A 16287-nucleotide genomic window follows, 5' to 3' on the forward strand; every position below is an offset into this window, starting at 1 on the left:
GAACCCTCGCGCGTGTACAACATGGATGAGACCAGCTTCAGTCCAAACAAGGTGTCAAGGAAGGTGGTTGTGCATCGCAACTCAGCCAAGGTGTACGCAGAAGAGGCGTCGGCATCAGCACATGTTACGATTGTGGCATGTGTCTGCGCAGATGGCACCAAAGTTCCACCGCTGTTTGTGCTTCCTGGTTCCCGCGTGACAACTGAAGTCTGTGACAACCTGAGCATCCCTGGCGCAGCCGTTACAACATCTGAGAAGGGATGGACGAGCTCGTATCTCTGCAGGAAGTGGCTGTCCATGCTGAACTCAGCTATCCCAGCGTCAACACCACGACCGATTCTCCTCGTACTAGACGGCTGTTCATCGCACTACTCGAACTACATCTTTGAAGCTGCAATGTCGATGGGCTTTCTACTGCAGTTTTTGCCAGCCAACTCGACCCACGTGTTCCAACAATTGGATGTCGCAGTTTTTCGACCGTTCAAGCAAGCAATCCGCCGCGAAATTGCCGATGACAGTTGGGGTGATATTTCGACGAATATCAGCAAGCACAAGGCGATTGCTATTGCGCGCCGCGTTTGGATGACGCCGGAAGAAACATCAATTTCCAACGGTTTCGTGCGTACTGGACTATACCCGACGGATGACCTTCTCTGCTAGTTGAGCGACCCTTTTCGCTCAGCGAAGTCTGCGGTCCAAAGTATGGGAGGGTGTAACCGTGTTACACTATCCGGACACATCCGGTTATTACTTTCTAACCAACTACGATTGGTTTGCGTGGCTTAGGTGTAGCGTTAGGTAGGATTAACACTAACGTTACCAATTCATTCTCCATTCTACCAAGCAAAGCGCATCCTTCTCTGTGCCCGCTTACAATAGCACTGATCTTAAGCAACGCTTTGGCATATGCCACGAAGAAACTTCATGGATGAACACCAAAAACTGCTCCCAACAATGTATGTCAACTCCTTAGAACGACATCTAACACCTTTATGAGCTCAAGAGAGCTTGTTGAGCACGCTCGCCAACTACTGCCAATGCCCAGCACCTGCAGTTTGTCAAGGCCATTGCCTCGCCAATGCTCGGTGTGCTACACAAAACTGAGCGCGCCGCGTGAGTCCGTGAGAGAGTAACATGGGATATAACCAAGTGGTGGCATCAGGTCCTCTATAATGACGAAAAAGGTTCTATCCTGAAGAGCCTGATGACCTTGAATTTTTATGGTACGATCTAAGCAAGGAGAAGGCAATTTCTTCGATAAGGTAGTGTGGTGGCAGAAGTGTTATGGTCTGGGGTGCTTTGAGTGCCAAAGGAAACACTAAACTGGCCATCTTGGAGGGGCACCAGAACAGTGCGCCTACAAGGAGACGTCGTCAGAAAATTCGTTTTCCTAACGTTATGTGGATTACAACTTTGAGTGCGACTGTAACTTTCAGCACGATAACGCGTCCATCCATGCCGCCAAGGAGACCAACGTCTTCTTGCACAAGCAAAATTTACCCGTCATGAAGTGGCCGTAGAAGTCTCCGAACCTGAAATCAATTGAAAGTTTGTGGGGCGTGCAAACCTGTGCTGTTTATGTGCAGTTCAAGGACCCAATATTCAAAGAAGGATGAGCTCAAAAACGCAATTTTGAAGGCCTTGGACAATATCGGTCAAGACCACATCGACTAGCTTGTACAGTTCTATGCAGAAGCTATGCGTATTTGTCTTGGAGCTCAAGGGTGGTAAAACGAAGCAGTAATATGAATTGGAGGGGCTCATTAATATTTTTCTTCATAATTGCCATAGTGGTCTAATATTTTTTGCCATCGCATAATTCAAAATCCTGAGATATAAAATCCTTTCGTGCATGAAATTGAGCGAGTTGCATGCTGCTTGCTTTCCGCCCCACCTATAGTCACAACGTCGTTAACATTGACATGCTCCTGAAGTCCAGAATCATATCAAGTCAACCAAGCACAACACAGCCAAACATAGCGTTATATTTCATGTGCGGCACGAGGGACTTGAAGCTGGTCTGTGCCTTAGATTTCTTTGAGAATGCCTTTATGCGAGAGATATTCGATATAATTTCCCCCCCTCCTTGGATTTTTGCATAGACCCCCTACAGAAATTTGTTTTTTGGGTACCGTCTAATTGAACTCTCATGATGGCATTCCATTTTCTGTCGTGCGAAGAAGATGACGACGGAGCTTCCCCGCATTCTCGTGTTGGGGGGCGTCGGCATGATCGGCCGCAACTTCGTCAAGTACTGCGTGGACAATGATTTGTGCAGCTACATCCGTGTCGCGGACAAGTCGATGCCCGAGATCTCGTATTTCAGGCACGTGTGTTCATGGGAAAACCTGATCTAATGTGCATGCACGACAGCGACGAACACAAGGCTGCGTTTGCTTCAGATATTGTTGAATACGTGCAAGCTGACTTGACGCGAGATAGCCACGTCGACCGTGCGTTCAAAGTGGAGGCCGGGCCATACGACTACGTGTTCAACCTCGCTGGAGAAACTAAGTGCAGCCAAGCCGAGTCCGTCTACAGCTCCAAGGTATACCTGCCTCATGTCTGCCCTCACCCCCTCTTCCAAGACTCTCGCGTTCAAGTCGCCTCATATGCTATGAATGGTAGTGCCGCGACTTGGTGGTGAAGTGCGGTACAGTCTCCGTGCTCTCTCGACGCGACTCCTTCTCTTGTCAACTTAGCCAAGAAAGCGCTCGAAGTGCATGTAAAGATGTTTGTCGAAGTGTCAACTGCATATGTGTACAAGTCGCAGACGAAAGCGCCAGCTACCGAGAACGCAAAGCTCGACCCGTGGACCCTCCAGGCCAAGTACAAACTCCAGGTAGAATCTCGACCGAACAGTTTTGCATCTCGACAAATTGCATTAGGCAGAGGAAGAGCTCCGCGGTCTTGGCGGCCTGAACGTGGTCTTCGTGCGTCCAGTCACGGTGTATGGTCCTGGCGACGTCGGCGGCCTCATGCCACGCCTCGTCTGCGCTGCTTCGTACACGCAACTTGGCGAAACGATGAAGTTGCTGTGGGATGCCGAAATGCGAGTGAATACGGTAGGCAGCATATCGACCTGGCTGCTTCACGAGGTACCAGGTCCACGTGCGCGACGTGTGCAAGGCGTTGTGGCACGTGGCCATCGCGGGCACGCCGAGTGAAGTGTACAACGTCGCCGACAAGTCCGATACGAGTGAGGCAGTCGATCGGAGGCAGCGTCGTGATGCCGTCGACATGTAGGTCAAGGGACGATTAACCAACTCGTCAGCGAACTGTTCAACGTCGAGACGGGGTTCATGGGGGTCCTTGTCTCGAATTTGGCCAAGGTGAACGTCGCTTTTGCCGACGTATTCACTGGCGTCATGCGTAGCTGCGGCTGGATGACGTGGTGAACCACTCGAACGAGAAGCACATGAAGCCGTGGTCCGACCTGTGCAATGTAGGGCCTGTCGCCCCGACGCGGCGTGATGGCGACTCGTAGGCGCATGGAGTAACCAACACGCCGCTGTCGCCGTTTATCGATCGCGAGTTGCTGTGCCACAACCAGTTGTATGTGGATGGGTCCAAGATCGAAGGCACGGGCTTCACGTACGACTACCCTCATGTACGTCATGGAGCCGTGCGCGAAACAGCCTCTCCTGACGCGTCTCGACAGCTCCGCGTGGACCACGTTCGCGCCATCGTCCAAGATGCCATCAACCAGCGCATCTTTCCACCCGTGCTGGCTTGAGAACCATCCCTAACGTTGCCAGGACGCGCTGGAATGCATTCCATCGTACAGGTGAACGATAGACGCGAGCTTTCTCGTGGAGACCCCCAAAACGAATTGAACGGAAGTTGGGCCGACCATGATGTGTGTGGCGATGTCGCGATCGGTTGTTCGCAGTCGTGGCATGCGTGTCCCTCCAGCATGATGGAAAGGGGGCGGAGACGACATCGTCCCCTGGAAACTGGCGACAGTGAAGAGTTGGCACATCGCTCGATTATTGCTTGGGCATGTTGGTGTCGTTTAAAAGAACTTGAAGTATATCACGAGCACGACAAAGAGCGCGATCGCGACAAGCGGCCCATACTTTTGGTACATGGCCTGCAAACTGAGCTTCTTGGCGCCCCACTTGAACTCCTTCGACCGATCCGCAATGTTGGACGATATCTGGGACACCCCTGCGACAACACGATGGAGATAGAGCGATGACAAGTCGATCACGTACGGTCGATAGCTTCGCCACGATTGAGCACTTCCTGGATGTTCTGGCGCATGACGTTGTGGATGTCTGCCAGATCGTTGTTGAGCTTCGACATGTTTTGGGACGAGCTGGGGTCCGTGTACTCCTTCCGCTTCTTCTGAATGTACTTGTCTACGAAGGCATGAGAATGACGGGGACCGGTGAAGTTGGATCGAACCGAATTTGATGAACGCGTACGGCCGCGCGACGGTCGTGACGGTATCGCGCCAGCTACATGATCGGCGTATGAACAGGAAGGACAGAATTGACAAACGAACTTGTCTCCATGGTCGCGACGGAGTTCGTCGATGAAACCAGCGTGAATATCCTCCAAATACAGGAACACCAAACGCTTTGGGTAGTTCTTGTCAGAGAGCGTCAGGTAGCACACGCCATCTTCAATGAGGTAGCTGCGTGAGATAGGACACGGTCAGCCATCGTGCGACTCAAAGGAATCGCATCCTCTCCCGACGTACTGAAAAGCATACGCGCCAGAATCAATGCTGCATTTGCCAGGCGAGCGTTGGTTGAGTTTCTTCATGATTTGCTTGCCCTGTCCAGCTTCATGTGAGCCTGGTGCGATCCACGGCAGACTCACCTGTTGCTTGTACGTGTCCAGGTTGTCGTTGTAATCTCCCGCGGACTCCATGGACGCAACCTGTGCACACATGAGGTTTTCCGCATCGCGTCGATGCGAATAGCGTGCTTCTACGGCATGGGAACGTACCAGGAGCATCCCATCGGACACGCGCGCGATGAACGTCAGAATTGGCATTTTCGCTCGAATGCTCCACGTGGAGGCGGAAACTGTCCGATGTAAAAAATATATTTGAAGTTCATGATAACGTTATATATATTGATATACTTGTTCTTGTGCTTTTACCAATACAGCTACTGGTACTGTATGACTTCCGCAAGATGAACATCAAAATTCCATCAGATATATTTATGGCTAGACTTTGTATATATTATAACAATATAATGTTTTCAAGTTCTGCAATATCGGCATCACAAATATATATTCAAGGTCGAACTACTACTAGTACAGTAGTATGTGTACATAAGCAGTTGGCATCCGGATAATCCTCCCAACATCCAGTCGACGAATTTCGCTTGCACCTGGCATTGAACTGGCGCCAATTTCGATGGGAGAAGGCCGCCGCACAGACGAGCGCGATCCAGACGACGGTGCATGGGGCCGCGATGGGTAAGACGGTATGCATTAAGGTTACTCTACGCGTTCGTCGACGACGTTAGCGGCCACGACCGTCGTGGGATGGGTCAAAGATTGGTCAGATGAGGTTGGAAGCTCGGACGAGGGTCCATCCTTGCAAGTAGCTGGAGGAGCGGGGGTGGTTGAAACCTCGGGAACAGCAACATGCTCGAGTGGCTGGATGCTTGGATGAGCTTCGTCTTCATTCTCCTTGTGCTCTTCCTCCTCAAAGCTGTCTTGAGGAAGGCTCGGGCACCTTGTCGTTGGTGAAGCATTCTCCTCCCTCGTGTCAGCTACGGCATCGCCAATTGAGACTGGACGTTCCACCATGAGATGTCGGATGGACTTGCGAAAGTCCAATGACGGTCTGTCGCTGCTTAAGTACATGCCGTCGACAGGTGCCCCCACAAACTGACTTGCGACCTGGTTGAATGCGTGTTTTGATCGCTTGCATCCGTTCCAATTCAAGGCGTTGTCTAGAACACACTGCAAGAACGCTTCCAAAGGCAATGCTCGTTCTCTGACGTGTTGTAGTGTCGTGAAGAGGCGTCGACCTGGAAATGGTTGTGCTTGGATGGTGGCAGCAACAGAGGTGCACTTCGGGCACCTCTTGCTTCGGCATTGGTGGAGAACGTCGAGCGAGCGCTGGCGAAGGTCGCTGAACTGATTGAACCGCTTCACGCACTCGAATTTGTGTCGGGTGGTCGGGCATACGACCTCCATCACATATCGAATCTGCCGCTTTTCGGTTGCACCTTGGACAATCAAGAGGCCTGTGAAGTTGGCGAGCACATACATGGCGTCGTTGTCAGGGGCTGCCTCGTCATGCGAATCTTCCATCCTCTTCTCGTCCACAGGTGTCTCCGCAGCTTCTGTCGCATGCTCTTCCGTTTGGTTGATGGACGGTAGCGTGGCCTTCGCCGGCCGCGGCTTGAACAAGCCCTTCCACATGAGACCGGAAATGCAACCGACCGAAGATCGCCATGATACGCCATGTTTCCGGATAATATCCGGGAACATGTCGTATCCGGACGGAATATCCGTACCAGTAGCATTCGCTGGTGCACTTTCGCCATAAACGCCATGCTGCACCGTTCGTCGCGCATTGCAATGCGCCATGCTCAAGCCGCCAAGCTTCGCGGACCCTTCGTGGCCGTGGCCAACTCCATGGACATCACTTTGTCGGGTGCTCCTTCTGCGCGATCCATCCACGTGCCATCGTTCTTGTCCTCGCCGTTGGTGCGATCGACGATGGCACAAAAGACCACTTATCGACGGCCGGCCATGTTTGCAGGTACCTTAACCATGTACACCGATGTGTTTGGTAAGGGATGTTGGTGGAGTAGTGCCGGTGCGCAACATGTTCATTCAGACGGAGACCACACCCAATCCTCAGAGTCTCAAGTTCCTCCCAGGGCGCCCAGTTTTGGACGAACGCTTCTCGACCGGTGTAGATTTCACACCCAAAGGTCCCGAACTCCGACGGTCGATGCTGGCCAAGGACTTGTTTACGATCGACGGTGTCGTTCGCGTGTTCTTTGGCAAGGACTTTATCTCTGTGACGAAGAAGGACGACGACATCGACTGGGATGTACGACCAACCGCGCGGCCATGTTATTCTCCGCTGACAATGCGCTTGTGCAGGTGCTCCGCGGTCAAATCTTTGGAACGATCATGGACTTTTATGCGTCGGGCAAGCCCATCATGACAGACGAAGAAGTTATTACGGTTCGACCCGTCGTCATCTTCTTCCATCGCCTCTCATCGCGTGGTGGCGGTACTACTAGGACACGACGATTCTCGACACCGACGACGAAGTGGTGGCCATGATCAAGGAACTCCTGGAGACGCGCATCCGTCCAGCCGTTCAAGATGACGGTGGCGACATCTATTTTCGGTGCGGAGCCCTCGAATGTTGATGCAAGTTGGGCTCGAAATCGTAACGATGTATCTGTGTGACTGCAGTGGGTTCGACGAGGACCGCGGGATCGTCAAGCTTCAGTTGGCCGGGTCATGCGCGGGTTGTCCAAGCTCGTCCGTCACCCTCAAGAACGGCGTCGAGAACATGCTGATGCACTACATCCCTGAGGTCCGCGGCATCGAAGAGGTTGTTGACGACCAAGACGTGAAAGCTGTCAACGAGGCCGAGTTCCAGACGCTCGAAGCCAAGCTGCGCGCGGCCGGCATCCCGTCCATCTAGCTGGGCCTTTTTCCGTGCATTCGCAAAGTTGAAGCAATCGAGTTTTGTGTCATTGCGATGCTTTCTACCGGCGTCCCCTTTGCCCATCTGCACTGCGAACGCGCCTGCACGACATATATGCTAGTGGCACTGCGTCCTTGCTGCGTTACGATACATCGCGAGTGGCTTTTGCATGTCGTCATCGCTCTTAAGCGTATGCCTCCGCCATCGCTCTCTGTGGCACACGAAGCGGCTTCATGAACGACGAATGATGCGTAGATGCCGTGTTTTTGAATCGCTCTATGGTACATGCACCCGTCGTCGTCCCGGGTGGCTGCGACGAGCATGCGTCTAGGCGGGGGGTTGAGGCGTTGCCGGAGTCGGCGGGGCGGCGGGCTTGGGCTCTTCCACGACGGGCTCGCCTTTCAAATTGATGCGCTGAGGAGCGTGCGGGTTGACGTTGAGCGCGCCCATCACAATGCACTCGGGGTCTATCCGAACGCTCTTGGCCGTCACGTTGCCGAAGATCTGCCCCTTGTCGCGGAGCACGAGGCGGTCGACTGTAATGTTGCCGAGCACGCGTCCGCCAGCAATCAAGACTTCCTTCATGCCGTCGATGTTGCCTGTCAACAGCCCCTTTTGACCGATCACGAGCGATCCTTTCGACACCAGTTTGCCGTCAAACTCGCCTTCGATGCGCAGCAGCCGCTCGAACGAGAGCTCGCCCTTCATCTTGACGGCCGCCCCGATCGTCGTCTCGGCTTCGCCTTCTACGCTCTTGAGCGGGGCGACGGCCATGCCGCGTGACGCTTGCGGCGATGACGGAGGCGACTGCGATGCCGCGCGGGTGCTGCGCCCTCGGCGGGGTAGGACGGGGGCGGCATACGCATCGTCCGACTCGATCGAGTCATGCTCGTCGTCCGGGCTCTGCTGGTAGTTGCGTTTCGGCTTTGGCGGCGGCGGCTGCTGTCTCGACGTCATCTTAGGCTGCTGGAGGATGCCGCCGATCGAGTGGGAAGGGGACGATGCACTGTCGGTGTAGTCCTCGTGGTCGCTGGCCACACTGGACGAATCAAACTTGACGCGTGGAAGCGCTATGGTAGCTTACAAGGCGCACCGGCAGTCGAGATGTGCGTTGGTTTCGGTCGGTCGGCGCCGAGCTAATTTTACTCTGACGGCAGCTATAGATAGGAGCAGTGCGCAAGCATGGGTGTACACGTTAGAGATTCTAGCTGCGCTTTCGACTACGATCTCGACGGATGTAGTTGGTATCGACCTGCACGGCGAGTTGGTCCGCGTGGGTCGATTGTGGCCCACCGGCATTGCATTGAAGAAGCTGCGCGATGTAGCCCACGTGGACTTGGGCTTGGGTGAGGAGCATGCGATCGGTGGGTTCCATGGGCGCCGCGGCCAGCGCTGGCATACAGTTAGTCGCCCAATTGTCGTTCGAGGACAGCACCATACCTCGTTCGAGGGACGCCGCAGCGTTGGCGAGGCACGTGGACCAGTCGAACTCGGCCATGGCTTTCGTTGTGGCTTTTTGATTGTTGTACACCAACGACCAAATGGCAGTGCTGGCAAAGTTGCACACGAACGGATCGTCGTGGGGCAGCCACGTCCGCAACGCCGTCATGATGGGTTTCCAGTGCAGAAATTGCGCCTTGGCAATCGACGTGAACGAAATGTTGCGAAGCAACAACGCGGTCGGCTCGACCAACGCAGGCGCCGCCACCAAATCGGTCAGCAAATCTTGAAGGTGGGCAAATCGGCACACGTCCGTCCGGCCATCGGGCGAGAACGATATGTTTACGACTACATCCAGCACGCTGCGGAGCAGCATCGGACGCGCGTCTGCGCGAAGTTTGGTCTGTTTGTACTTGTACACCGACGTGGCCAGGATGCCCATGAGCTTGGCGACGTACCCATACTTGATCATGGCGAGGACGCATTCCCCGTTGAGCGCGACGGACTTGAGCACTGCAAACGTGAGCTCCACGTGCGTTGGTTTTGGCGACGTTGCGTGGTGAAGCAGGTGTCGGAGGCAACTGGACTGGCTGTCGCATGGGCTTCCGACGATAGACTGCTTGGCGGGCTGGCTCTGGTACACGTAGTTGTTGATAGCTTCGAGCCAGGCTTGAACGACACGGGGCGATGCTTGTATATGATGCCACATGGACGCGAACAAAGCAGGCAGGTGCAAGTCCTAGTCAGCGCCGTTGACGCATCCGTCCGAGTATATTCCAAACGTACGTTTGCGAGTTGCTTGGCTTCGACGTGATACCCGACCTGTGCGCGAATCAAGCGGCACAGCAACGACGTTTCGTCGGCCGTGAGCGCCAAATGCCCCGTCAATTTCGTCAAGCAATGGGCAAGAAGCCCCTGTTTGAGAGCGTCGTCGATGAAGAAAGTCGGGTGCGATTCCAGCACGCTTTGCACGGCTGTGGCGACTTGGGCGTGATGGACATGCCGCGGCTTGTCGACAACCCACCGCACCAGCGTGTTCGAGATAGCTTGGCCTGGTGGAGTCTGCAGCAGCGTTTTCCACGATGGATGCTTGGCACACTAGCTACCATGAGTCGAGCGGAATGGCATTTCGGGGACGCACGTACGTGGTAGATGACGTGGCACGCGGACAGGACGGACTCGTCTCTCTGCACCATACCGACGAGCTTCGCCACGAGCCTGTGCGCCAATTCTTCGTGTTGGTCGACGGTCGTGTGGTCCATCATGCGGCTGAAAAAGCGCACGGCAACCCCCAGCAATTGCACGTACGGACGGGAGTCGTCGCACGTAAGTGAGAAGATTTCGTTGAGGCGGGGCAGGAATCCAAAACCATCCCTGGAGGAGACCTCCGACAGAACGACGCGGATGCACTCGATGGCGGTCGGTCGGTGCACGGTGGCCCACGTCGCCTACGACGTGTGGCTCAGAAGCCCCACAACACCCACCGTTATCGTTGAAAGAGACGCGAATACCTTGAAAAACGACGTCGCGGGGCTCGCGTCCGAGATGGACATGCCCATCACGGCTCGACTTAACCGCTTGTACGCTTCGTGGTGGTACGCGACGGACGCGAGCTACGTTGCACAAGGGGTCGATATTCCCGTCGGTCGGCGTGGGGGTACCTTGTCGAGTGCGTTCAAAGGAAGGAGGTCGCGGTGGCGTTGCTGAACGAGACTCACGACGGCAAACAGGACTTCCGACGATATCACGGGGGTGTTTTCGACGACGTGGATCAGTTTGGTCAAGTATCGCACGTCCAACGAGTCGAGCGACCGCAGCACGTACTGCGCCGCCTGCACACGAACTTTGGAACACTCTGTCATGTCGACGACGGTATCTTGGGCCAGTTCGACGTATGTCGAGTCGGTGGGTGGCAGCAGGGCATACCCCATGGCCCGTAGTCGCGAATCTCGATCGAACATGAACCGATTTGTTGTGGAATGCGTCGTCCACGGGGTGTGCGCCGCGATGGCCACAAGGCACGAAAGTGCCCATGCCATGGCGTCTTTGCGAATGAACGAGTCGCTCGGGTGGTATTCGCCAACCAGTTGGACAAGCGTCGGCGCGAGTTGGTCGGTATTCCACGAGTCCAAGCACGACCGAGAATGGACGAGGACGCGGTAAAGCAAGCGAAGCGCGATGGCTTGAGCAGAACTGTCGTCGCCGAGGACGTACACCGTTCGAAGCGTCTCATGGAGCTGCGTTTCGAGCAGAAAGGCCGCGACAAACTCGACCATGTCGTCCCGGCGGGCGATCGCTACCAACAGAGCGAGCACCTTCACGTGCAACGCTCCTCCGTACGATTGATTTGCTTGGTGTAGCAGCGGCACGGCATTCGTCTTGATCGCTACGAGAATGTACAGCAGGTCCGACACGTCCAGGATCGGCACCAAGTGTTGAAGCACGTGAAAGAGCGACGCAAGCGCGGCTTCGTCCCGCCAGCTGCTCGGGGTCGTGTGCAAAATGCGAAGAAAGGTCGACTTGGACTGCAGCTGCGACGAAATGGCCGACCCAGTCAAGGTCGCATCCAGCCGCGCCATACAGTCCAATGGATACATCTTGTTGAGGTAGTCGCGGTGGGACCCGGCACCGTTCAAGGCGTGAATAGCGTCTGTGATAAACGCGAGGGGCGGCTGCGAGAGGACGGTGCCAGGGCCATCGTTGCTTGTCGCGTCTCGAGCTTCTGGCGATTCGAGCGAATTCGTCGACAGGTTATAGGTTGAAATGCCCCAGCTTGCCCACATTGCCGAGTGGATTCCAAACGAAGACGTGATCATGGATGGGACCTGGAGCTGTTTCGAGACTGGAGAGTCGCCCCATACCTCTGACGCGCACGTGAGAAAGAGCACGACGAGATATGCGCCCGCACGAACATCCATGTTGGACGAGAACACAAATGGAAGCACAACGTGGAGCACGGTGGAAGATCGCGCAAACTGCCGAGCGTCTGGGCAAGCCATCACGAGGTCGCGGAGGAGGACGAGGGGCAAGAGGTGGAACTTGGTGTCGGGGTGAGACAGAAAGGGCACGACGGCCTGGAGGACGTTGGAGAGTTCGCCCGACGTGGCGAGGGCGGCGGCCGTGTCAGCATCGAGCAGCCGCACCACTTGAATGACTTGATGGAGCACTGACTCTTTGATATTCCACTCGAGGGAAGGGGAGGTCAAGATCGCAACGAACTTTTGGACACTCGTAATGACACTCGTGATTCGAGCGGAGGGTCGTCGAGGAGTGGGTGGTTGCGGAAGCGGGTGCGACAGCACATGATCGCGCAGGGAATGCGCCAAGGCGTCGAACGGGTCACCCGGATGAAAGTCGTTCTGGACCATCCAATTCCGTGAATCGACAAACGAGTCGTCGTCGACGAGCGCCGACACCAACCCCACCGCTGCCGATCGCCGGACAAACTCGGACGTGTGAAGTAAACATCTCGCGATGGCGAGCACGGTGTCGGTAAACCCAGCATGCTGCAGGTCGATCAAGCGCGCGGCCAACGCGGGTTGCATCTGGCGATGCGCCGAAGACAACGGGACATCGGCGTACGCCCAATGTTGTAGAAAAGGTATGGCATCGTGGCCTGCGTCATGCAAGACGAGATGAAGCAATTGCCACAGCGCGTCCACGGGCGGCGCGGCGACGAGCCGTCGGCAAAGGCACAACACAACGGCGGACAGATTGGTTCGTGTGTCCCGCCGACTCAGAGACGCTACAACGTGGTCGAAAGCGGACGATATCGTGGTGGGCCATTGCAGAAGCTTCTCCAAGATCGCTACAACCTGGTCGTCTTGAGTGATCGATGGCAATATCTTGGCCACAGCGTTTACCACCTCGTCTCGGTCTTCCAGTCGAGGAATATGGTCCAAGACACTCAACAGCGTCAGCGCGTCCTGGGGCAACGTCGGCGCGGGATCTGTCCCGTCGATCGCGGCGTCGACAGCTTCCACAAACGACTGCCAATTCTTGATCACATTTGTCACGTGGATGTGGTGTTCCAGCAAGTCGGAGATCGCCGGCTTGGCAAGGATTGCAATCGGTAGCACGTGGTGGCGGATGGACGGGTCGACTTCAAACAGCGCTTGGTCCAGGACGAGAGTTTCGAGGGCGTGCACGATTCGAGGAGGCAAGAGTGAAATCACGGCGGACGAAGGACAGCCCATGGCGGCCAGCATGCGGAGCAACAGGCGCCACGTGTAGAACGTGGCGACGTTATCCATGGACCCGTCCTCGCGAGGACCTGCCATTACGTCCAGCGCATCCGAAATCGAGGAGAAGCACGCTGCGAGGCGCTGGGATTCGAATGGTTCGATCGTGGTGGCAGACACGTCATGCAACGACGACACCAGAGAATGCATGACGGACAAAATGCGCAGTCGAGGGAGCGACGGGCGGGCCATTAGCGAAGCCAGCACCGTGAATATGTAGCACATCGCTCCGCTGTACGACCAAGAGTCGCCACGTAGACCGTCTGGGGAAGGGACAGCGCAGGGATAGGAAGGAGGATTGCGACTACCCGCATGGATGGAGCGATGGGGAGTCGAGTGAGACGGCGTTGGAGGCTCGCAAACGTGAGTGTGGTAAGTTGCATCTACGTGCAACTGAAAGCTCGTGGCGAGGCCGTCCACAAGACTTTGAAGCAGGTCGAGCAGGACGAAGAAGAGCGCGGTTTCGTCGTGGCGACGAAGCTTTTTGTACCCAAACAAAGCTTCGCCAAAGCCAGACGCGGGTGGTTGTGTAAGCTCGATCAAGGGTACCTGCAACAGATGCATGATGAACTGGAGAATGGCAGGTCGCTGAAGAAACACTTCCGCGGGAAAGTCCCGCAGCAGAGTCTCGCCGAATTCCATGAACAGACGAAGGCCTTCCTGCGTGCCGCCGTGCATCTTGAGCTTGACTTCGAACTCAAACAGCATCTGGTCGTCTGCGTCGGCCAAGTCGACGTGAGAGTAGGTCCAACCGGCGTGGACTCCTGGCGGGATATGTGGGACTTTTGCCCCATCGTCTGGCTTGGCATCGCTAGGCCTGGAGTTCGAAGTAAAAGAAGGTGAAAACACACGCGGGGAGTGGATGGCAGGTTCCGCCGGAGGATGTTGGGGTGTCCTGTTAACAGATTGGAGCTGGGACAGGATTTCCTGCGCTTGTGTGTAGTCGGTCGCCAGGGGTGGAAGCAGGTCAAGCAGATACTGCTGGATCTTCTCCGGAAGGCAGTGCGCATGCGGCCACAGCCCCGTGGAGATTTTGGTGTGGATGCTTCGCAGCGACCTCACGCGGACCTCTTCCAGCGGATGGCCGAGCTTGAGAACGATTGCGTCCATCCTGCAGCATTTGATGCATGTCCGGATAAAGTAGTTTGCAATTGTCCGGATAACCTCCCGATGGCATGGCGCCCCCACGACGAGCGGCGGCAGCGCCCATGGAGCCAACGTGCCAAGGAAGCTGCTGCTGCGTTATGACCATAACAAGAAGCGTGACACTGCGCATGACACGATGTCTGGCCAGGCGTGCGTATCCCAAGCGATCGATTCTTATTCAATCGGTGAATGATTCCGGCGTTGGGACTTGAAACAAGCTCGAGATGGTGCCGCATGTGGGAGTGCAAATGACCTTTGTGCATGCGTGTGGGTTTAAGATTCGGCCATGCCAGGTGGTGTGCGGTGACGCATGCCACTTGCGTCGATTTTGAAGGGCGAGGGATGCTTTCATGCGCAACGTGTTGGTGCGTCGAATCTGTCCCAACGTGGCTGCGCCAAGGATGCACGACCTCTTCGGCTACGTCTCTATGCCAATCGGACGATGCAGAGCCCCAGCATCTCGACGAACCAACGCAATCCTGTAGCACTGCATGAACTCGGTCGAGCGACGAGTCTGGATGGCCATTCATGAATGCCACAACGTCGTGAGAAGTATGCGCTGGATGTATGGCCACCACGCGTTCCTGCTCATCGAAGCAGAAGAACGGCGGGCACAACCTGTGAGAGAGTCGCAAGACCATATTGAAGAGCACGAATCGATCGGGTATACAATAGAAAGAAGGACGAGGCCAAAGAGCCGTCGCCTCGCGCCACCTAATTGCAGCACGAGTTGGACCCGGACGGCTTTGTCGCGTCGTTCGTGAGCTACACACACACGACGTCACGTTCGATCGCACAGGGACGTCGCGTACCGTCGTGCCGTGAGTTTTGGTGCTGCTCCCGACCATTTCCCGAATCGTGATGAGTTCCGACGCCATGGTGAGGAAAGCCTCCTCGACGTTTTGCGCATTCTTCGCACTCGTCTCCAAGAATGGGATCGCAAGGCTGTCTGCGAATGCCTTGGCACTTTCAAACGACACGACCTTCTTCGTGCTCATGTCGCTCTTGTTCCCGACCAATAACTTACACGTTCCCTCGCTCGCATATCGATTTACTTCGTTGAGCCAGTCATTTACGTGATCGAATGATTCCTGCCAGGCAGACAAGGCAGTCGAGATCCGTTCAACACCACGACCTTACCTGACTCGTCACATCGTAGACCATGATGATTCCATCCGCGCCGCGGTAGTACGCACTAGTAATTGTGCGGAATCGTTCTTGGCCTGCTGTGTCCCACTAGAAGGAGGCAGCGCGATGAGGACAACAGCACATTTCCGTCCCAACGACGTACGATTTGTAGCTTGACAGTCTTTTTGTCGATTTTCACCGTGCGGAAACGCTATCAAATCAGTGTCATACGCCCAGAAACATGCAAGACAATGACGTGAACGTACAAAGTCGACGCCAATCGTCGTGATGTAGCTCTCTGTGAACGCGTCGTCGGCGAACCGCAACAGCAGGCACGACTTGCCGACGCCCGAGTCGCCAATCAACACCAGCTTGAACAAATGGTCACTACAACACGGAGACAGGTTAGCCCATCGTGGTTCCTAATCGACTGCGCCCAAGTGGCGCGTACTAATCTCGAGCCATCCTTGGAGGGGCGGGGAATTCTCCGATCGGATCAGGATGCGAAGTGGGTTCCCTTACAAATGGCAGGAGGACCATCCGGATAAGTTGCGATCTTTCACGGCGTTGATTCATTTATTACAGCGTTGCAGCATCGTGCACATTCGCACGCAATTCCGCCTTGACAAATTCCATACGTTTACCAAGTATAAACCACAACAATGTAAAATATCATTTTTCTGA

The 16287-nt window shown here is 55.3% G+C and overlaps 7 protein-coding genes across 7 annotated transcripts; 2 read left to right on the forward strand and 5 right to left on the reverse strand.

Moving 5' to 3' along the window:
* Positions 1-2171: 2171 nt before the first annotated feature.
* Positions 2172-4177, forward strand: H310_12575 (hypothetical protein). Its single transcript, XM_008879699.1, has 10 exons — positions 2172-2326; positions 2374-2548; positions 2629-2653; positions 2703-2842; positions 2889-3065; positions 3106-3199; positions 3247-3332; positions 3377-3445; positions 3488-3610; positions 3662-4177. The coding sequence occupies exons 1-10, from the start codon at positions 2184-2186 to the stop codon at positions 3734-3736; spliced, it is 1107 nt and encodes a 368-aa protein (XP_008877921.1). The 5' UTR covers positions 2172-2183; the 3' UTR covers positions 3737-4177.
* On the reverse strand, positions 3939-5045 carry H310_12576 (hypothetical protein). The gene is made up of 7 exons (XM_008879700.1): positions 4960-5045; positions 4831-4890; positions 4709-4785; positions 4511-4642; positions 4411-4463; positions 4218-4364; positions 3939-4170 (listed from the first exon to the last, which is right to left on the reverse strand). Exons 1-7 carry the CDS (start codon positions 5005-5007, stop codon positions 4016-4018), a joined length of 672 nt encoding a protein of 223 aa, XP_008877922.1. The 5' UTR covers positions 5008-5045; the 3' UTR covers positions 3939-4015.
* Positions 5046-5436: 391 nt separating this feature from the next.
* H310_12577 (hypothetical protein) lies at positions 5437-6410 on the reverse strand. The gene has a single exon (XM_008879701.1). It carries the CDS (start codon positions 6394-6396, stop codon positions 5461-5463), a length of 936 nt encoding a protein of 311 aa, XP_008877923.1. The 5' UTR covers positions 6397-6410; the 3' UTR covers positions 5437-5460.
* Positions 6411-6508: 98 nt separating this feature from the next.
* H310_12578 (hypothetical protein) lies at positions 6509-7906 on the forward strand. Its single transcript, XM_008879702.1, has 5 exons — positions 6509-6739; positions 6792-7036; positions 7090-7173; positions 7233-7342; positions 7411-7906. The coding sequence occupies exons 1-5, from the start codon at positions 6529-6531 to the stop codon at positions 7643-7645; spliced, it is 885 nt and encodes a 294-aa protein (XP_008877924.1). The 5' UTR covers positions 6509-6528; the 3' UTR covers positions 7646-7906.
* Positions 7875-8783, reverse strand: H310_12579 (hypothetical protein). Its single transcript, XM_008879703.1, has one exon. It carries the CDS (start codon positions 8603-8605, stop codon positions 7976-7978), a length of 630 nt encoding a protein of 209 aa, XP_008877925.1. The 5' UTR covers positions 8606-8783; the 3' UTR covers positions 7875-7975.
* A 31-nt stretch (positions 8784-8814) lies between these two features.
* Positions 8815-14439, reverse strand: H310_12580 (hypothetical protein; the record flags this gene model as incomplete). Its single annotated transcript, XM_008879704.1, has 6 exons — positions 8815-9040; positions 9089-9827; positions 9875-10186; positions 10234-10536; positions 10600-10701; positions 10750-14439. 6 exons carry the CDS (start codon positions 14437-14439, stop codon positions 8853-8855), a joined length of 5334 nt encoding a protein of 1777 aa, XP_008877926.1. The 3' UTR covers positions 8815-8852.
* Positions 14440-15105: 666 nt separating this feature from the next.
* Positions 15106-16115, reverse strand: H310_12581 (hypothetical protein). Its single transcript, XM_008879705.1, has 6 exons — positions 16055-16115; positions 15870-15990; positions 15767-15814; positions 15616-15711; positions 15288-15566; positions 15106-15240 (listed from the first exon to the last, which is right to left on the reverse strand). The coding sequence occupies exons 1-6, from the start codon at positions 16066-16068 to the stop codon at positions 15190-15192; spliced, it is 609 nt and encodes a 202-aa protein (XP_008877927.1). The 5' UTR covers positions 16069-16115; the 3' UTR covers positions 15106-15189.
* Between the last annotated feature and the right edge of the window lie 172 nt (positions 16116-16287).

This window comes from Aphanomyces invadans, assembly GCF_000520115.1.
Source record: "Aphanomyces invadans strain NJM9701 unplaced genomic scaffold supercont1.40, whole genome shotgun sequence".
Lineage (NCBI taxonomy): Eukaryota > Oomycota > Saprolegniomycetes > Saprolegniales > Verrucalvaceae > Aphanomyces > Aphanomyces invadans.

Excerpts from the sequence above, each read along its gene's own strand:
- H310_12577 (XM_008879701.1), bottom strand. The coding sequence starts at position 6,396 with ATGTGGAAGGGCTTGTTCAAGCCGCGGCCGGCGAAGGCCACGCTACCG.
- H310_12578 (XM_008879702.1), top strand. The coding sequence starts at position 6,529 with ATGCTGCACCGTTCGTCGCGCATTGCAATGCGCCATGCTCAAGCCGCC. Across the intron at positions 7,037-7,089 it reads ACGACGACATCGACTGGGAT|GTGCTCCGCGGTCAAATCTT; the intron begins GTACGACCAACC and ends GCGCTTGTGCAG. Across the intron at positions 7,343-7,410 it reads GGTGGCGACATCTATTTTCG|TGGGTTCGACGAGGACCGCG; the intron begins GTGCGGAGCCCT and ends GTGTGACTGCAG.
- H310_12576 (XM_008879700.1), bottom strand. The coding sequence starts at position 5,007 with ATGCCAATTCTGACGTTCATCGCGCGCGTGTCCGATGGGATGCTCCTG. Across the intron at positions 4,786-4,830 it reads TGGACACGTACAAGCAACAG|GGCAAGCAAATCATGAAGAA; the intron begins GTGAGTCTGCCG and ends GAAGCTGGACAG. Across the intron at positions 4,365-4,410 it reads GTACGCGTTCATCAAATTCG|ACAAGTACATTCAGAAGAAG; the intron begins GTTCGATCCAAC and ends ATGCCTTCGTAG.
- H310_12581 (XM_008879705.1), bottom strand. Across the intron at positions 15,815-15,869 it reads CGACGATTGGCGTCGACTTT|CGTTTCCGCACGGTGAAAAT; the intron begins GTACGTTCACGT and ends CTGATTTGATAG. Across the intron at positions 15,567-15,615 it reads TCTACGATGTGACGAGTCAG|GAATCATTCGATCACGTAAA; the intron begins GTAAGGTCGTGG and ends TCTGCCTGGCAG.
- H310_12579 (XM_008879703.1), bottom strand. The coding sequence starts at position 8,605 with ATGACGTCGAGACAGCAGCCGCCGCCGCCAAAGCCGAAACGCAACTAC.
- H310_12575 (XM_008879699.1), top strand. The coding sequence starts at position 2,184 with ATGACGACGGAGCTTCCCCGCATTCTCGTGTTGGGGGGCGTCGGCATG. Across the intron at positions 3,200-3,246 it reads CGCCGACAAGTCCGATACGA|GTCAAGGGACGATTAACCAA; the intron begins GTGAGGCAGTCG and ends GTCGACATGTAG. Across the intron at positions 3,333-3,376 it reads TTGTCTCGAATTTGGCCAAG|CTGCGGCTGGATGACGTGGT; the intron begins GTGAACGTCGCT and ends CGTCATGCGTAG.